The 20,353-nt window shown below is 35.6% G+C and overlaps 1 protein-coding gene across 1 annotated transcript in view; it reads right to left on the bottom strand.

The window, feature by feature from the left end:
- Positions 1 to 20,353, bottom strand: part of IPO11 (importin 11) — a 227,782-nt gene that overhangs the window by 116,349 nt on the left and 91,080 nt on the right. The window contains exons 17-21 of the mRNA XM_012462294.2: positions 18,284 to 18,317; positions 18,091 to 18,131; positions 16,302 to 16,418; positions 10,208 to 10,321; positions 658 to 773 (exon numbers count right to left, since the gene is read on the bottom strand). Coding sequence (XP_012317717.2) covers positions 658 to 773; positions 10,208 to 10,321; positions 16,302 to 16,418; positions 18,091 to 18,131; positions 18,284 to 18,317 — 422 coding nt within the window. The remainder of the gene's footprint in view (positions 1 to 657; positions 774 to 10,207; positions 10,322 to 16,301; positions 16,419 to 18,090; positions 18,132 to 18,283; positions 18,318 to 20,353) is intronic.

Genomic DNA, 20,353 nt, shown 5'->3' with positions numbered 1-20,353 from the left:
ATGATTTTCTTTCTTTAGCTGCACTATCAATTTATATAATGGGATTTTGAAACTTTTCATGTATTATTGAAAGACTGTCTCTGGATAAAACTGTTGCCAACAGCAAAGTGAGCTTGATAAAAAAGAATTTTGTAGCACAGCTGCTTACACACTGTGGGCAGTCAATAAGCCACTGTAGCACTGAGCTGCCACAGAAGCACGGCATTTTTTTTTAAACCTCTGAATACTGCATACTATTAATTTACTCAGTAAAACAATAAGTAAGACTATAAGTAGCTTTACCATTTGGGGCTGAGGTATAATATCTCAATGCTTGGTTAAGTAGTAAGAGGACCTCAATATCCCCCAAAAATCTCATTTAACAGATTAGAGATTATAAGTCAGTAACTTTTTGGAAAAGTTACCATGAACCCATTTTACATGACAAATTTCAAAAGATGAAATGCAGCTGAGTTCCTGTTGAAAAGTCCCCCTTTAACTGTAATCCTACACTGAGTGACAGCTGCCAAAAAAAAAGGAGATATATGCCCAGTTTGAAGAAACAGAGTTTACATTTTTGTTTTTAAAGCCTTATTACATGACCTTAACTTTATTGGCATGAGAGTAGGAAAGGTCACGAATAAAATAAGATCCGTGGTGTTAAGTTTTTCCTCTTACCATAATTCTAAACCATCTTCCAGAAGATAAACATGTGGAGGCTGAGAAACATCTGTACTCAGTTGAATAACTGGGAGCAGGAAAGGGTACAGGTTCTTGCTGTCTGCTCCTAATCCCTATGGGAAGTATAAATAAAACTTATAAGACACTCTAATGTCCCATCCCCGATCAAAAAATTACCTATCATATAAAAAGTCCTCAAACCAATTTATTAAAAAAATGAATCATATTTTTAGAAAGGTCCTAATTACAAGTAATAGTAAAACAATGTTAGTTCTATTTATAATTGGAAAGCAAAAATCAAAAAATACTATTCAATTGCCTATTGGCAGTAAAAAATACACATGCCAAGGCTACACACATTTGTCCATTTTAAGAGACTGCACATATAAGAAATATCTATTTTCCTCTCCTTGTCACTTCAGATGACATACTAACATTGGTATTTTAAATTCTATAGATGCTCTCACCTAAATAATTAATCTAAAATGAACCCACCCTAATGTTCATCAGTAAAACAATTAAATTATGAAACTTCCACATTCTAAAATACTGAGAAGCCATTAAAAAGGATTTGGGGGATGAATGCCTCCAAATGTTCATCAGTAAAATAATTAAATTATGAAATTTCCATATTCTAGAATACTGAGAAGCCATTAAAAAGGATTTGGGGGCTGAACACCGTGGCTCACACCTGTCATCCCAACTCTCTGGAGGCCAAGGCAGGAGGACTGCTTGAGGCCAAGAGTTGGAGACCAGCCTGGGCAACATGGGAAGACTCTATTCTTGAAAAACATTTAAAAGTTAGCCAAGGCCGGGCATGGTGGCTCACACCTGTAACCCCAGCACTTTGGAAGGCCGATGTGGGTGGATCACCTGAGGTCAAGAGTTTGAAACCAGCCTGGCCAAGCCAACATGGTAAAACCCTGTCTCTACTAGAAATACAAAATTAGCCAAGCTTGGTGGCACATGCCTGTAATCCCAACTACTTGGGAGACGGAAGCAGAAGAATTGCTTGAACATGGGAGGCAGAGGTTGCAGTGAGCTGAGATCACACCACTGCATTCCAGCCTGGGCACCAAGAGTGAAACTCCGTCTCAAACAAACAAAAGTTAGCCAAGCATGGTAGCACCTGGCTGTAATCCCAGCTACTCAGGAGACTGAGGCAGGAGGATTGCTTGTGCCCTGGAGTTCAAGGCTGCAGTCAGTGAGCTATGATCCCATCACTGTACTCCAACCTACATGACAGAGCGAAAATCTATCAACTCCCCAACAAAAAAAGGATGGGGGGATTTGACAGAGAATTTTAAAATTTCAAACAAATACTTTTTAAAAGGTGCACAAGTGTGTATAACAATTCCACATGTCATACAATTTTTAAAAATATCTAGATATCTGTATATGGTGTACGCAAAAATGTTTCTGGAAGCAAATAGAAAAAACTGTTAATGCTTCTTAGATATGGGAAAGGAAAAAGGATGATGTTGGGATGAGGGTAAAGGAGTTCTCTGTTTTTACTTTTTAAACATATTTAAGAATTTCTGTTAATATTTTTAATGAGTCAAGAACACAAAGATGGAAGAAGAAGAGAAGTTGTGATCTAAAATTCTAGTTTGCTGAATTATTGTCTTAGAGAAGTTGATTCAATGCACTACACAGTAAGTACTCTGGAAGAAAACAAACGGGGTAAAAAGTCAATCTGTAAAACATAATAATATCTATAATTTGATGAACACAAAAAGGAAACCAAATAAATTACCAAATACCTTCTCACTTAAGAAGTAATTCAAATGTCAATATAATTCAAAGCATTACAATGCCACACGGTGTATGTGTGTTCCCCTTTTGATGACATATACTACTAAGTTTAATTGCTGGGGTTTTATTTGCAATTCTCCAGCGTACAACATATTATTTTTTTTTAACTATACACACTGCACTATATATTAAATCTCCAGAACTTACGTTAAATATAATTTTGGCACTTTTTATAATGAAAAACCACTTGAAAGACCTTATTAAGGAGTTTTCTAAAGGAAGAGAATTATAAAAACTCCATTATTTAATAGAGTAGTACTTTGGGTCTTAAAACTCACTTCAACTTCACTCTCCATAGCTCAATCTTTCATGAAACAAAAAAGAAAGAATATTAAGAAAAAGCAGTCAAGTTCATTTTGATTATGAAGTAGGCTTAAAATTCCCTTGGAAAATTTATCTACTTAAGTGTATATTCCAATATTCAAAATATGCTAGCATTAGCTAAACTAAAGTAAGTAACTGGTAAACACACACTCTCTTAATCAATGCTTGAAGAGATTCAATACCTTATAATTCCAGTGGCTACAAAATGTGTCCAACCCCTGGTATGCAGCTTTTTGTAAACACACTTTGGGCCCACGGTAACTACAAGACATTGCCTACAATACTATAAAAGTTCAAAAATAAATTCATCAATTATTAAAATAAGAAAACTACTAGAATAATTAAGGAAAGGAAAATTAATATTCTACTATAATTACAGAAGATGTAAGGAGAAATTGAGTGAAGGATACATGGTATCTCTATATATCATCTTTGAAATTTCCTGTGAATCTGTAATTATTTCCACAAAAGAAAAGTTAAGGAAAAAAAAAATCACCCTCTAAATACTGGTCTTTCTCAGGCTACTATCCTTGGCTCACTTCTCATGTCCCATAAACACACTGATGATATATAAATCTATCATCTCTGCAACAACTGTCTGAACTCCAGACAATCAAGTAACTACAGTACATCATCCACCAGAGGTATCTCAACTTCTAATACTGAGCCAACTCATTGTCTTCTCAACACACAGGTCCTCTTCCTGTATTTTCTAACTCAAGTGACATGAATCACTGTCTACCTAGTGATAAATTATTATCATAACTACCTCCTGGTTCTTCTTCAGTTCTATCTCCTTAATATTTTTCAAATCTTTCCCCTTCTCTCCATAACTCAGGTCCTCATCATCTTTTTTCTGATTAACAGAGTCTCTTAATTAGTCTACTTGACCTTAGTTTTACCCACTTCCAAACCAGTGTCCTCAGTGGTGCCCTATTTTTCTAAAATAAAAATAAATTATCGTAATGTTTCTTTCTCTGACCTTCAAGAGATGTTCACTTAGCCTTCCTGATCAGTTCCCCTTACACAAGCTCTGTACTCTATGTTCCTGCTCTACCAAATAAATGCACGGTATTAGAAATCACTGTGTTAACATCTGGAGAAGGCTAACAGATGAACGATTTCAACACATGCATTTACTACTGTTCTTTCCCAAAGCCAACTAAAGGGATACATGAGGAATTTTTTTTTTCAAGAACTAAAACCAGAAATACAAAGACAGCATAAGAAGAGATAAAGTAATTCACTTTGGAAGCTGGAAAGAAAGACAAATGCTAAATGATTTAGCCAACTAAGAAATCTAAGCTAAAATCCAGCGGGGGCGGGGGGGGCAGGTAAAGACAAACTACCTGACTTATACTACAGAAAAAAGACTGAGGAACTAATGGCACCAGGTATTTTGAGGGTGAGGGTGTGTGTGTGTGTGTGTGTGTTTGTGTGTACGAGCACTGAGCACGTGCGTGCATGCATGCATTTGGGGGACAGAGATTTGAGGACAGTGAAAAGGAAGTAATAATAAGAGGACTTCTACAAAACGTTTAGAAAGCAGTTTGATGTCAAGATCTCATCTAGATACATAAGCAGACAAATAACCGGCCCTCTTCTGAACCAGCATAAAATCAGCTATTTATTTCCTGCTAAGACAAAACAGATGGTTTCAAGACAAGGAGATACCAGGTAATCAAGAAAAGGGATATGACATAAAACAGGAAGATTACATCAGCATCTAACAGGCAAGAGACTGAGGGATCTTTCACTGAGGAAAGACCTTAAAAAATTAACATGAAAACATTCTCCTACAAAACCCAGCCAGATCATCCTAAAAGAAAAACACACAATCATGGCTGGGCAAAGTGGCTCATGGCTGTAATCCCAGCACTTTGGGAGGTCAAGGTAGGCAGATCACCTGAGGTCAGGAGTTCGAGACAAGCCTGGCCAACATGGTGAAACACTGTATCCACTAAAATACAAAAATTTGTCAGGCATAGTGGCGCACACCTGTAGTCCCAGCTACTAGGGAGGCTGAAGCAGGAGGATCACTTGAACTCTGGAGGCGGAAGTTGCAGTGAGCTGAGATCGTGCCACTGCACTCCACCCTGGGCAACAGAGTGAGACCCTGTCTCAATAAAAAGAAAAAAACACACAATCAGCAAGCCTCCCCATCATACCACACACGCAATCTTTCCACTCAGTTTTTTTAGTGCCCATTCCTAAATTTACATAGACAAAATGCTGATCTTGAGGTTGGGTGGTGCTTCAGAATTCATTACACTCTTACTCCTTTTTGTGTATGACTCAAATTTTTCATAATAGAAAGTAAATAATAAGAGAAGGCAACAAAGGATCAACAGATATGTTTAAAATGTTTGCTATAAAAAAGAGAACAACAACAACAAAAAAACTAAATAGAAAACAGCACCTTGAAAGAAACAGAGACCAAGCAGAGATGAAAGCTTGGAAAAATGTATCATTATTATATTTGGTAATTAAAACACTGCATTCATAAAACCAAAACAAAATGTTGTACAAAACAATTATTCAGCAAAACACAAAAGATTTCATAGGCATGAAAACATGTCAACACAAAAGAAAAATTCAATAAAAAGGCTAAGAGATAAAACTGAGAAAATTCCCTAGAAAGTACAACATAAGGACAAAGAGAAGAAAAAGCAGAAAAGAAACTAAGAAAATCAGACGACTGGTTCAGAATATCTATCCTGTAAGTAGCAAAAAGTTCAGAAAGTAAGACAAGAAAAATATGAAGAGGAAGAAATAAAATGGAGTCATCTAGAATTCAGGAACATGAGTTTCCAGCTTGAAGTGTCCACCAAGTGTCCAAAACAGTGAGATGAAAAGACACTCGCATAATGAAACTAAAAACAGGAACACACAGATGATCATACAAGTTGCCAGAAAAGGGAAGGAGGGATGATACATTCAAGAATCAAGAATTAGAATGGCTCTAGGGTCCCCAGAGCAACTTTGGAAGCCTTAAGACAAAGAAAAAAAGTCTCCAAAATTCTGAGGGGGAAACTTAGACTTTTATACCAGCCAAACTACTAATCAATGTGAAAGTAGAATGAAGACATTTTCACACATGCAAAATCTCAAAAAAATTTACTTCCCAGATATTTTTATAAAATGCCAGTGCCATTCATGGCCTCCAACAGAAAAAGAAAGTAAAACAAGAAAGACATGTCCCTGGTAGTCTAGTGGTTTAAAAAAAAAAAAAAAAAGACACGACATGACATGATGCACAGAAAACAGACATCCCACAGAAGGGATAGGCAGTGAAAGAAAATCCAGTTTTAACAGCTATGCAAAAGCTTAAGTAAAACCGGTCCAAACTAGAGCACATAAGAATCTGTCGTATCTCTTCAAGATGATGAAAGTAACAAAACAATAATGAGGGAATGTGTAGATATCAAGTGAAAAGCATAGGTTTAATTGCATAGAAAACTAAGTGTACTAAGCAGAAGTCTAAGATGACCACCTAAGGTTCTTGGCCACCAGTGTATGCACACCATACCCCATTCCCCAGTTATTCAAACACTAATCTAGGTACTACTGTGAAGAAATAATTTACAGATGTAATTAAAGTCCCAAATCAGCTGACCTTAGATAGGAATATTATCCAGGTGTGCCTGACCTACTCACACGAGCCCTTTAAAAGAGAGCATTCTCTACCTAGTGGCGTAAGGGGAAGCCACAGATTAAAACCCTTAGGGGATCTGAAATTCGAGAACCACACCATTGCTGACTTTGAACATGGAAAGGGCTATGCGTCAATGAATGTGGCTGGACTTGGGAATGAGAGGGGACCCCAGATGACAGCCAACAAGTAAACTGGGACCTTAGTCCTAAAAATCAAGGAACTAAATTCTGCCAACAAGCTGAATGAGTATGGAAACATATTCTTCCGCAAATCCTCCAGTGAAGAATTTATTCTGGCAGTCACCTCAATTTCAGTCCATTAAACACTGAATTCAGACATGGCATGCCCAGATTTCTAACTTACAGAACTATGAGCTAATAAATGGATATTGCTTTAAAACACCAAGTTTATGGTACTTTCTCAGTATACTAAGCAAACAAAATTATTAATACAAGGGTCAAAGTTGGAAACACCATGTATAAGAAAGAAAATTAATCATGACATAATGATATATGCCTTGAGTAGTCTTTATACAATCAAGTATATTGGGAGGATGGAGGAATAGAAAGGACACAGGGGTACAAAAGAATTGCATTTTCATCTTCTATGCAGAGAAGTGAAGAAATAATGCCTACAATGCTTATATCAAAAATAAATAATATGTTAGAGTGAGAAAGACTGAGAAACCTATGATCTGGCTCTAAGAGTTGAAAGTAGATTCTTCCACCAAAAAAGAAATGAGGAAGAGGGGCAGGGTACTAACACTTTCATTCAAAAAATCTTTAAGGGGAGAAATGCCACATATAGGTAAAGGGGAGGAAGGCAGCAAATCACACTGCCACGTATGCACCTATGCAACAATCTTGCATGTTTTTCACATGTACCCCAAAACCTAAAATGCAATAAAAAAAATCATAAAAAAAAAATCTTTAAGAACTAACTCCTTTATCAACATTAAAATTGATCAATATATAAACCTTAAAAAAAATAAAATTTACTGCATTCTCTAATGCTTAGGGAGATTTACACATGCCAGTTCATATATCTAAAACACTTTTCCACTCTTATTCCTAAAATACCATCTCAGTAACACTTGTTGTTTAACACTATTTAACATCACCACAATTTGAGTAACATATCTGTCAGGAGGCCTTCCCTAATGTGCCCCACCTCACCCTCCATGTGATACAGCAAACAGACCATGTACTCCCAATAGCAGTACATTCTTAATTGCTAAAAGAGCAATTAACACAATTATTTAGTATTTCCCTACTCACCTACACAACGAGCTTGTTCTATTCATTTCTGTATCCCAGTGCCTATTACCATGTATTACACATTGCAGGTTCTCAATAAATGTTTAGCGTATGAGTGAACACCTACTTCCACTAAGGTCAACTATGCAGACTAGAAAGTTTATTTTCACCCAGTGATCACCCTCTACAAAGACTACCAGAATCTGGGTTTCCAGGTTTAAAAAAAAAACGAAACAAAAACACACAGAAACTTACACTACTATCCGTCTGTTATGTGTCAAAAGCCAAAAGATAGAAGTATTTTGTAAGAAAGGAAAATTACCAGTAAACTTGTTTTTTTACTTTTGAGATAGGGTCTCACTCTGTCACCCAGGCTAGAGTGCAGTGGCGCCATCTGAGCTCACTGCAACCTCTGCCTACCAGGTTCAAGCGATTCTCCCACCTTGGCCTCCTGAATAGCTAGGACTACAAGTGTGCACCACCATAGCCAGCTAATTTTCGTATTTTTAGTAGAGACGGGGTTTCACCATGTTAGCCAAGCCAGTCTCAAACTCTTGACCTCAAGTGATCACCCACTTCGGCCTCCCAAATGCTGGGATTACAGGCATGAGCCATGGTAAACCAGTAAACTTTAGTATAACCTTCCCAAATGGCTGAAAAATACATTTTAAGCTACAGTCTCAACTTTGGTATTAAACGTTATATGCTTTCTCCAAGAAGGGTAGATTACTACTTGGTTGAACCTTGCACTCTTGGCCTGTAAAAATATACACGGTACTTCAATGTCAAGATTAAAGAAAAAAGGTAAAACAGTCGACAAGAGTTGCTCTGACTTCCTGAGACTACTTGACGTAACACTGCCTGAGGAGATATAAAAGTTGGTGTTTTGTCACATGGCCCTCACAAAAGTCCCAAGTTGAGCTTAAAAATACATTTTGGCAGAGATACTATCATAATACAAAACATCTAGGGTCATTCATTGCTCTATTACTTGTAAAGTAATCATAAGCTAGGCAGTAACCATCTCTTAGTCTTTATCCTCTTCTGTAAAATGGACATAATCTTTATAAGATAACCAAAAGCATTAAAGAGTAGACAGAAAGAGATTCTGGGCCAAACACTTATTTTCTAAAAGTGTTTTAGCAATGGAGCTGTGGAGTTATTGTTTAATGGTATAGCTTCAGTTTTACAAAATAAAAAGAGTTACGGAGATAGATGGTAGTTATAGCTGAACAACATTATGAACGTATTTAATACCACTAAACTACACTTAAAATTGGTTAAAATTGTAAATTTTATGTTACATGTATTTTACCACAATGAAAAAAAAAGGGAAAAGTTCATTAAAAATATTTTGCATTACTATTTAGCTGATACTGCCTTAGACAGAAATCTGTAACTAAAACTCATGCATAAATATTTACGGAGGGGCTGGACACAATGGCTCACGCATGTAATCCTAGCACTATGGGAGGCCAAGGTGGCTGGATCACTTGAGGTCAGGAGTCTGAGACCAATATGGTGAAACCCCATCTCTACTAACAATACATAAATTAGCCCGGTGTGGTAGCCTGCACATGTAATTCCAGCTACTTGGGAGGCTGAGACAGGAGAATTGCTCAAACCCAGGAGATGGAGGTTGCAGTGAGCTGAGATCATGCCACTGAGCTCCAGCCAGGGCAATAGAGTGAGACACAGTCTCAAAAAAAAAAAAGAAAACATTTATGGAAAGAATTAGTTCATGTTCAAAAAAGTATCAAAGCTTCTAAGAAAAGTTTCTGATGTTTTTCTAAACAATTTTAGAAAGCTTTAGAGTAGTACTTCTGAATTGAAGGATACTTCTGAATTCTCCCACAGTGGAAAATTTCTCAAATTTGTGGGTGAGGTCAGTAAAATCACCTGAGCATCCCCACACATATATTCTAATTCATGGCCTTGAGCTCTTCCCTCTTCATACTCTCACCAGACTCCAATTCACTTTAATAACAGTTCAAATGAGAACTACAGTCTGGTTCAAAGTTTCAGGTTCCTCTCTACCTTCTACACATCCCAACACTTCAAAGTCAAAATGTTTGAAATCCAATTCGCTCGTCTCCCCTCAAAAGCAACTCATGTGGTTTCCTACCTTCCCAAGTTATAATTGGGAAAATTTTTATTTTAAATCAAGGAAAAAGAGTGAGAACATAAAGTATGTTCAAGCAGAAAGGGAGCTGCATGCATAGTACCATGGACTACATGAACCATGAGTTCTATCATCACTGGAGACTACTACATCTAACAGAAGACATCTTCTTTAAAAGTGAATAATATTTTTCACATCCTCAAAAAAATGTCCAAAATAAGCATGCAAAAGTTGTTTTTAAATCTGTTTAAATCATACATGGAAAAAAAGGTAAAAGTAAAACGTGAAGTTTTCCAGTACCATTAACATAAATCACATAAAAAGAATTTTTAAAAACCCACTAAACTAAAAAAATCCTGTGGAGAAGAGACTTACCTGAACAAGATGAATAAGTGTTGTCAAAATAGCACATCTCAACATATTGTGCTCTTCACTCTGCTTCCAAAGAAGGGGCAAATATTGCACCAAGCATCCCACATATGGTCGTATCTATCACAATATAAGTAGGGGAAGCAACAAAATTGTATTAGTAAAAAAGGCACTTTACTTTGAAAAACAGTGAGAGCACTATTAAGTCCCAGGCAGCAAATATTTAATATTTACTAGATATAATGTATTAAGCTTACATCCATATGAAATAAATTAGACATTACATAAAGACCCAGGGCTCTACAGTAAATATTTTTAAATAATTTCAAACAAGTATCAAGTGTACTGAATGAAATAAAATTTATGAATATAAAAAAACATTATTTAGATAACAGAAAATGCTGTTATATCCTGCTTATTTTTTAATGAAACAGCTTACCTAATTGGAAATTATACTACTGTTTTTTAAAAAAGTCAGCATTTATTCATTTATTCTACAAATATCTTCCAAGTTTCAGGCCCTGAGCACAATGCACTGGGAAAAAAAGGATACAAAGAGAGCTTTACAAACTCTTACAATGAAAAAGGATAAGTGCAATGATGAAGGTGTATACAAGGTACGGTGGAAACACAGAGGAAGAAACCATTTTCAAAGGATAAAACCGCTGAACTCACTATGGATTAAGTTAATCAGATTTTAGATTTTACCCTGAAGCACAGCTGAGTCTGACAGTAGTTTCCTGAAAAAGAAAATGGATCTACAATGATGCTGGACAGCGTTTCAACTCCAGTATTTGAAATTGCTATAATCTTAGTAGCACAGTATTTCAAATTGCTTTAAGAGTATCCTTGGGGATGAAATAGAAACACTAGACCTTCACAGCTCCACTACTATCTATTTGAATATCACGGATTAAAATTTAAAATGTTCCCAGAAAGGGAGATTTTCTTTATTCTGCTAGTAAAATACTCTAAAAGGGTAGCCAAACAACTACAAAATTTGCTGCCCTCTACTGGTGGTGGAAATGGTGGTGGGAAATGCAGAAAAGTAACAAGTTAATAAATATTTGCCCAAACATCTCAGTAAGATATAAGTGAATAAATATTAAGACACAAACTACCTTATTTTCACATATTTATCAAGTAATACCTTATTTTCAAAATTTGACTATTATAATATTTCTAGAACATGTGCTCAATATTGCTAAGTATTCTATCTCAAAGATCACTCCAATTAGCCCATAAAAGCAGGCCAATTAATAAGTAAAACCAGATTTCAAAGTATCTAACTCATTCATAATCAACTAAAAATAAGCATATGACAACACAATCTACTGATAAGGAAAATAAGGTAGTTTTGGTTTTAAATAGAGAGGACCTTTTCCTAGAAATTACAGAAAAGAAATATATACTATAAATTACAAATGGGGTAATAAAAATCAAAGTACCCAGTTACATTTAAAATCCATAAAATATTTATATTCTAATCTTAGCTGTCATTAGAATATACAATGTTCTAAATTAAAATTAATGCTACAAAAACAGTACATCAAAAATCAATCACAGAGGCTCGGCACAGTGGCTCACACCCGTAATCCCAGCACTTTGGGAGGCCAAGGTGGGTGGATCGCTTGAGGTCAGGAGTTCAAGACCAGCCTGGCCAAAGTGGTGAAACCCCACCTCTACTAAAAATACAAAAATTACCTGGGCGTGGTGGCACACATCTGTAATCCCAGATACTCGAGAGGTTGAGGCAAAAGAATTGCTTCAATCTGGGAGGTTGCAGTGAGCTAAGAGAGCCTCACTGCATTCTAGCTTGTGTGACAAAGCAAGACTCCATCTCAAAAAAACAAACAAACAAAATAAATCATAGAATGCTGTGAAAGATACAAAAGAAAAAAAAAAAGAAAAGAAAAACACTAGGCATTAAAAATAACAGAGCAGGGACATCAGAGCCAAACATACTCCAGTGGGGTGGGAGGATAACTAATGAGGGGAACTAAGGAAATCTGAATACTGACTTGATATTAGATAATAGTATTGCATCAGTGTTAAGTTTCCTGAGTCTAATCACAGTTATAATAATGTAGGAAACGGAGCATATATCTCTTAAGAAGGAGACATCTAGTATTCTGGAGAGTGTCATGATGTCTGCAACTAAAACTGAAATGGTTTTACAACAACAATCTGTACACGTGGATAGAAAAAAGAAAGCAAATGTGGTAAAATATTAGTAAGTGATGAAACTTAAGTGAAGGATATATGAGTGGTGAGCTATTCTTATAACTTTTTTGTAGGTTTGAGAATTTTCAACGAAAAGAGGTGAAAGAAAAAATACTGTCCATATAAAATTATGAATAGGATTATAATACAAGGGTTTTAAGGGAAGGCTAATTTCAGTTTTTGCAAAACATTTAAAAAATCACATAGAAGGTCGGGCGCGGTGGCTCAAGCCTGTAATCCCAGCACTTTGCAAGGCCGCGGCGGGTGGATCACGAGGTCAAGAGATCGAGACCATCCTGGTCAACATGGTGAAACCCCGTCTCTACTAAAAATACAAAAAATTAGCTGGGCATGGTGGTGCGTGCCTGTAATCCCAGCTACTCAGGAGGCTGAGGCAGGAGAATTGCCTGAACCCAGGAGGCGAAGGTTGCGGTGAGCCGAGATCGCGCCATTGCACTCCAGCCTGGGTAGCAAGAGCGAAACTCCGTCTCAAAAAAAAAAAAAATCACATAGAACTAATAAGAAAGTTTCTGCAGTCAATAGGGAAATGCAAATCAAAACCAAAATGCAAATCAAAAATAGTCAAGGTGGCTATCATTAAAAAAAAAAAGACAACACAAGTGTTGGCAACAGTGAGAAACTGGTACCCTTGTACAACTGTTGGTAGGAATGTAAAATGTTACACCCGCTATAGAAAGTAGCATGGAGGTTCCCAAAAAAATGAAAACTAGAACTACCATATCTTCCAGCAATCCTATTAAATTATTAGCACTATCATGTTTATTGCAGCACTATTCACAATAGCCAACATGTGGAAGCAGCCAAAATATCCATCAACAGATGAGTTGATAAAGAACATTTGTATTGCATACACAAAGGCATACATATACTATGCAGCCTTAAAAACAGAAGGAAATTCTGCAATATGGGACATTATGAATGAACCTTGCCAACAATATGCTAAATCAAACAAACTACTCACAGAAAGACAAACACTGCCAATTCTACTTATATGAAGTTATCTAAAATAGCCGAATTCATAGAATCAAAGAGTGGAATGATAGTTGCCAGGGACTAAGGGGAAGGGGAAATGAGTTACTAATCAATAGGCATAAAGTTTCAGGTAAACAAGATGAATAAGCTTTAGGGTTCTGCTACAGAATGTTGTACCAAAAGTCAACAATAATGTATTCTACACTTACAGTTTTGTTAAGAGGATGGATCTCATGTTAAGTGTTCTTACCAAAGAATTTGGGGTGTTGGGAAAGCAACAATTTGGGTGTTGGGGAACGTTTATGGCCTTATAAGTTAATTCATACATAGGGAAAGCTCCACTATCATTCACCACTGACAACATGAAAATCAAATATGTGACAATCTAACAAATGGTTTAAAGAGGGCTCTATCACTGGGGTTAAAAAAATTACTCTAAGTCTTTAAAGACACATCATCTTTTAGATAAAATTTTCAATAGAGTATTTTATATTTCACAGAGGCCCTTTAATTTTGTTCTTTCACTTAGGAAATGCACAAGCCCAAAGACAGCCTGATATCACACCTGAGGATTACATATTTATTTTGACTATATATTTATAAGCTTTCTGTACTAGAAAAGTTAAATGTAGGTTTTCAACTACTTTCTCAAAAAGCAAAAACAATATTCAAAATAACTGTACATTATGGTACAAAGATGGTGACTTTACTGAAACTTCAAAATTAAACTGTACGTGTCAGAAAGCACTATTGTAAGATGGCGTGAAATGTTTGCTGCCTAATATGAAAAAGATAATTCAGGCCATGTGTGGTGGCTCTTGTCTGTAATCCCAGCACTTTGGAAGGTCAAGGCGGGTGGATCCCTTGAGCCCGAGTTCGAGACCAGCCTGGCTGACATGGCGAAACCCTGTCTCTACTAAAAGTACAAAAAAAGAAAAAAATCAGCCAGGCATGGTGGCACATGCCTGTAATCCAAGCTACTCAGGAGGCTGAGGCACAGGAATCACTTGAACTCAGGGGATCAAGGCAGAAGGTGAAGTCAGCTGACATGCAGCACTGCACTCCAGCTTGGGTGACAGAACAAGACTCTGTCTCAAAAAAGATAAAATTTGTTAACATTTTTTAAAAAGTTTGTTGCCTTATGGACAAACATCAAATTTGGCATATGAAAGAGAGTTGAGGGACATATGCAACAATGATAACAATGACAGGGGTGATTAAAGGTTAACATAGAAAAAAGTTAAAGAATCAGACAACTGAAAATATTTTTTAACTATTTCCTATTTAGTGTAAGTTTTGAAAAGCAAAAACTTTACTGGATAACTATATCTAATTGTTACTTTCTGATGATACAGGTACATGAGCTGCTTAGGCTATTTGTGTTTCTAAAGATGAGTGTAGACAGAAACACAAAAGTATTTTTAAATTTACTAAGCCAAAAAAATAACATACTTTTGGAGAAAAAGGTTTAATTTGAAGTTTGGGGAGGCATAGGTAAGAAAATCCATTTCTATTTAAAAAAAAGTTTTATTTAAGAAATTTCCATCAGCCACATATATCTAAATAAAATTAAAGAAAATGGCCAAATCTCGTTTTCATAATCAACTTTTTAAACAATTTATTGCAGTTTTTAGTACTCTGAAGCATACTGGACATGTATAATAATTCCATGCTCATGAAATCCTAAGTCAGGTGAGTTCAGAATTATTGTTACCATTTTATACATGAGGACACAAGGTTAAAGACTGCCCAAACTAAATAGTGGACGCAAGGACTTAGGTTCTTAAAACAGCTGCAATGAACTCTGTGTGACCAAACTCTCTCAATGTTGTTGAAAAACAGCATCAAATGAAATAAGGTGATTAATGTATTAAGAAAACCAAGTACTAAGAATCATGCAAGGTATTACTACTTTTAGACAACAGTATGTAGATCTGTTTCAAGTGATTAAGAGTGACTCAATTCTACCACAGGAGTGGCATTATGCTGAGTTTACGTATGAGCAGTGCTATTAAATTATGTGAACTTTGAGAAGTTCCTTCAAGTCTCAAATTGTTAGAGAAAATAAATTCCAACTTCTACCTCAAGTTTTTTGTGAGAACTACATGAGAAATATGCGCAAAGCATTCAACACATATGTCAGTGTGTTGTCATTACGGAATAATTAATAGCTATTCTCATCAATTTCTTTAGAATTAATAAATCTGCTCAAGGTGTCACAATTCACTAATAGCAGATCCAAGAGTAAACTCTAAGTCTGTGAAATCCAAATCAATTATCTTTCCTAATACAAAGCAAATCACAGATTTGCTCCAGTGCTTTCCAAACAAGGATATGCAATGGTGAACTAGAATATAGAAAGCCACAGGGATAATTAGTGTGGTTTCCTGGATTAACAATTTTTCACAAAGATTCAGAGTGACTGGAGAAGCCAAATAACTGAACTGTTAAGAGCTTTACACATCATTTTTACATTAAGCCAAAAGTAAATATAATGCAGATTAGATGGCAAAACATACTTAATGTTTAAGGTAAAAACAGCAGACTTTCCAGAAGTCTTGCTGATGGACACTTCTGGCTATGCTCTCAAATACACTGAATTTTACATTAGCTGAATCTTCTAAAACACAAAAAATTCTGCTTTATGAATACCTCTATATTGCTGATCCAATTTTTTAATATTTTAATTTTCTTAGTCATTTTTTAAAACTTGAATGTAAATGTCAATTTTGAGTAATACATAATTGAAAGGACAATCGATAAGTTAGAAGCTTTTCAATTAATGTTTTAACTCTTAAACAATGTAGTCAAGGATATTAATGAATTTTACATATACTCTACTCACCTCTCAGACATTTATTTTCATATTTTACAATGTAATTACCTGTATGTTGACTCTTTCGATGACACAAGAAAGGACATGCAAAACGTGCATCTTTGTGTCACATTCTGTAACTTGCTGCAGCAGTTGAAAAAGTAGTGTGAACATGGTTTCCAAATACTGCAGGTAAAAAGAAATAAAATAAAAAAGGTTTAGAATAGAAATCTAGAGACCTCTACATACATACAAACAAAAGTAAGAAATAAATCATAATGATAAAGCAGTAAAAGTCAAATAAACAGAAAGCCAAAAGCTTGGCATTACCTAAACAACTTGAAATTGTTCAAGCTACTAAAATGTAAAAAAGTGTTTTCTGGCTCACACCTGTAATCCCAACACTTTGGGAAGCTGAGGCAGGTGGATCATGAGGTCAAGAAATCAAGACCATCCTGGCCAACATGGTGAAACCCCGTCTCTACTAAAATTGCCAAAAAAATTAGCTGGATGTGGTGGCGCGTGCCTGTAGTCCCAGCTACTTGGGAGGCTGAGGCAGGAGAATCGCTTGAACCCAGGAGGCAGAGGTTGCAGTGAGCCTCAATCAAATCACTGTATTCCAACCTGATGACAGAGCAAGACTCCATTTCAAAAAAAAAAAACTATTTTCTTTCTTCATTGATGCTAAATGTGTCCATTTCAGAATTTAACTCATCCACAAACTGAACAATGTTTAGTGAAATATTGTCTAAGATGTGTATGTTTAAATTTGTACTGTTAACTATTAACAGGCCCTTGTCACTGTTCTTCCACATATGCCCATTGCCAATCACAAAATGTTTTGTTTTGCAAGACCTACTCAGTACAGCAAAAAGACATTAATTATTGCACTCACATGCCAGCTAGCTGATGTGGCCCTTAACATATACTGCATGAAAACACGTATTTTTATAGATATAACCTGTTATTCTAAAAATGGCAGAATAGTTCTTACTAGGAAATCAAAACCAAATATCCTATGTCTGGCTGTGAACTCATATTATGAAAATTATGTTAGAAACTAACAAATCACATACACTTACATAAAGCAAGCATTTGTTCTTTCAGCTATATGGCTCATTTTAATACAAATTTCTACAATACATTCCTTTCATCCAAAAAATGTCTAGTGATTTTGTATTAAAGCAAGATAACTGCTCTGCAAGCTCCCCTATCTATCCCCCTCACCAAAAGAAGTACAGACAGACATTTATCTGTACAAAAGAAGTACAGAAAGACATTTTATCACGTAACTTTCTTCTCATCCAATCCTCTTAAGAACAAATACTAACACCCCAATGTTACTGACATGTTTAACAAGTGCTTACTGAGTACCAATTATGGGAAAACATCATGCTAGGTGCTGGGGGTTGAGTAAAGAGTAAAAAGATGAGTAGAACTTGGTATTCTGTTCATCAAGTAATTTACAATCGAGTATGTAGGATAGGATACAGATATACATACTCAAATAACACAGAGAAATAACCTAAAAAGTAAAAGTAACAGACACACAAAAAAAGGAAGATACTAGATGTTTTTCAATTTTGAAAAAAAAGTTTGGCAACCAACTTCAACATAGATGACAAAATTGCTAAACAAAAATAAGCAGAATATGAGTGAACTGTTACCAATAAAAGTTACCAAAACAGTTTACAAATAAAAGTTATGTCCTCCAAAATACTCCAATACAGCATACTTTTAAATGTAACTTTAATAAGTAACACATAGATAATTTCATGTATAAAATAATACAATATCAAAGATACAGGCAGAAATTGTAAAAAAAAAAAAAACAAAACTTCGAAGTATATATTCTTACCGGTAGAAACTGATCTGTTCTAAATTCAAAATCGTCAACAGGTAAAGAGCAGTTAAGGAATATTAAGAATATATAAGTTTTATCAAAATAAACATATATATGTAAAACAATATACATTAATTAATTTCACAAAACAACTTAAAAGTATGAAAGTTCTTTGCAATGAAGTATTTTTAAATTTTCAGAAGGATATTTAACTTCAAAGTTGTAGCTGTTTCAATACGGACCTAAAAGAAAGTATATCATGAGTTTTTAATCATTTTAAAATGACTAAAAATCGTTAATGTCAAACAAAAAAATTTATTCCAAATCACTTTTTTTTACCCTTATTATTAGAGTCACAGACCATACAATTTTTCAGAAATAAAAGGACACTCTCCTTCTCCAAAGCAAGGAAAAAAAGAAAAGGTAAAGTAGCATTTATTCCTATTCTTCTCACTTTCCCATAATTGACTTAACAAGCAATAATTTGCCATAAAATATGTGGAGAGCATGGGATTGAGGGAAAAGGAAGCAGGAAACCAGAGCGGGATTGAGCAAACTGGAGGATGTATAAGTGAAAGGTGTAAAAGGAGACAAGAAGGAAGGAGACAGAAAGAACACAAGCAAATTTCCACCTGTAACCTCAATTACAGCAAACCTTTGAAATATCCCCACAATATTCTGAGATTTTCCAAATCCCACAGTTCACAAATATAGAAAGGTTTATATATGCTCCTGACCTCCCAAATCATATTTTCTATGTGTATCGGCATGTTACCTGGACAAATCATATTACAACATAATCTCATTATCCTTCAAGTGTTATCTTGTACTTAATCAGCTAATGGCCTAAAATATTTGTAGTTTCCACATAAAGTAACATGAGTTCAAGATATGACTAAATTCTGTATTTCACTCTGTGGGATAATATTTCTAAAACTTTTATTTCCCAGCTGAGAATCATTACTTTCTTAGATGTTATACTTTCCTTACCTATTAATAGCAACTGTTTATTTCTTTCCAGTCATTTTTCAGAAAGTAAGCGTTTACAACCTTTTACAGGAGCTTCTGAGGTCTTGAGATGCAACTAGGCAACTTCACCAAATGTTAAATACTCTACTGCCCAATCCCCAGATTCCAAGAGCCTACAGTGTAGATGAGATGTTTTCTCACCTGCTTTTTTCCTTTTATTCACTGTCTCTAAAGGCAAGGTGAACGTTTCCATATTTTTAACTGATTTAACAAATTTGCTGATTATCTAATACAGCAAAGCATCGTGCCACATGTTCTACCACAAAATGACCTCATGAAAAGACAGTATGGTCAGGTATTTCATCAAAAACTATTCAATGAGGAACTATCATCAGGCACTGTGTTAGGTGCTACAGAAAAAGCTAAGTTAGGTGTGCCCAGAAAGAACTTACAATATGGGGAGGAGGGGAACAGATACTAAACAATTATTAATGAAAATGACTAACCTGAAAACGTTAAGCACAGGACAGTCCCTTGAGGACATGGACTACGTGTAATCATCTTTAAGTTCCCAGCATTTAGTACTGAGTGATATTAATTCAATGACACCAAGACATGAAAGCCCCTCAAAACAGAAACAAGAAATCAAGGCCAGGCACAGTGGCTCACGCCTATAATCCCAACACTTTGGGAGGCCGAGGCGGGTGGATCCCTTGAGGCCAAGAGTTTGAGACTAGCCTGGCCAACATGGTGAAACCCCATCTCCACTAAAAAAAAAAATAAAAAATTAGCTGGGCATGGTGGTATGCACCTATAATCTCAGCTACTCAGAAGGCTGAGGCACAAGGATGGCTTGAACCTGGGAGGCAAAGCTTGTAGCCACAGCACTCCAGCCTGAAAAATAGAGCAAGACTCCAACTCAAAAAAAAAAAAAGGGAAAGAAAATAAATCAAACTGTCAGCACACTAACCCATAATTCTCTCTTGATTTTCTTCCACAAAAGGACCATTTATTCTAGAGACGCACTCAACCCCCGGCCTTAACATTTCAAGTATATGAAACAAGACATCTGAATAAAACAATGTGTTTTCCTTCCTAACAAAGGGAAGTCAGTGTAGTATTATGTGCAGAGAAAAAGGTAAAATGAATTAAGATGACCTGCCTACATTCCAGTTTGACTGCAAGAACAGAAAGTCAGATCATAAGGAAAAACAACAACAACAAAAAAAAAACCACAGACTTTTAAAGAAACTTAAAGAGCATTTTAAATGATGACAAATAAAAATAAGAAAAAAACCCAGCAGAGACT

This window comes from Aotus nancymaae, unplaced genomic scaffold, assembly GCF_030222135.1.
Source record: "Aotus nancymaae isolate 86718 unplaced genomic scaffold, 86718_ANA_hifiasm-v0.15.2.pri h1tg000014l, whole genome shotgun sequence".
Taxonomy (NCBI): Eukaryota; Metazoa; Chordata; class Mammalia; order Primates; family Aotidae; genus Aotus; species Aotus nancymaae.
Note: the sequence above shows the minus strand (reverse complement) of the source record. Positions and strands in the feature narration are given on the sequence as shown.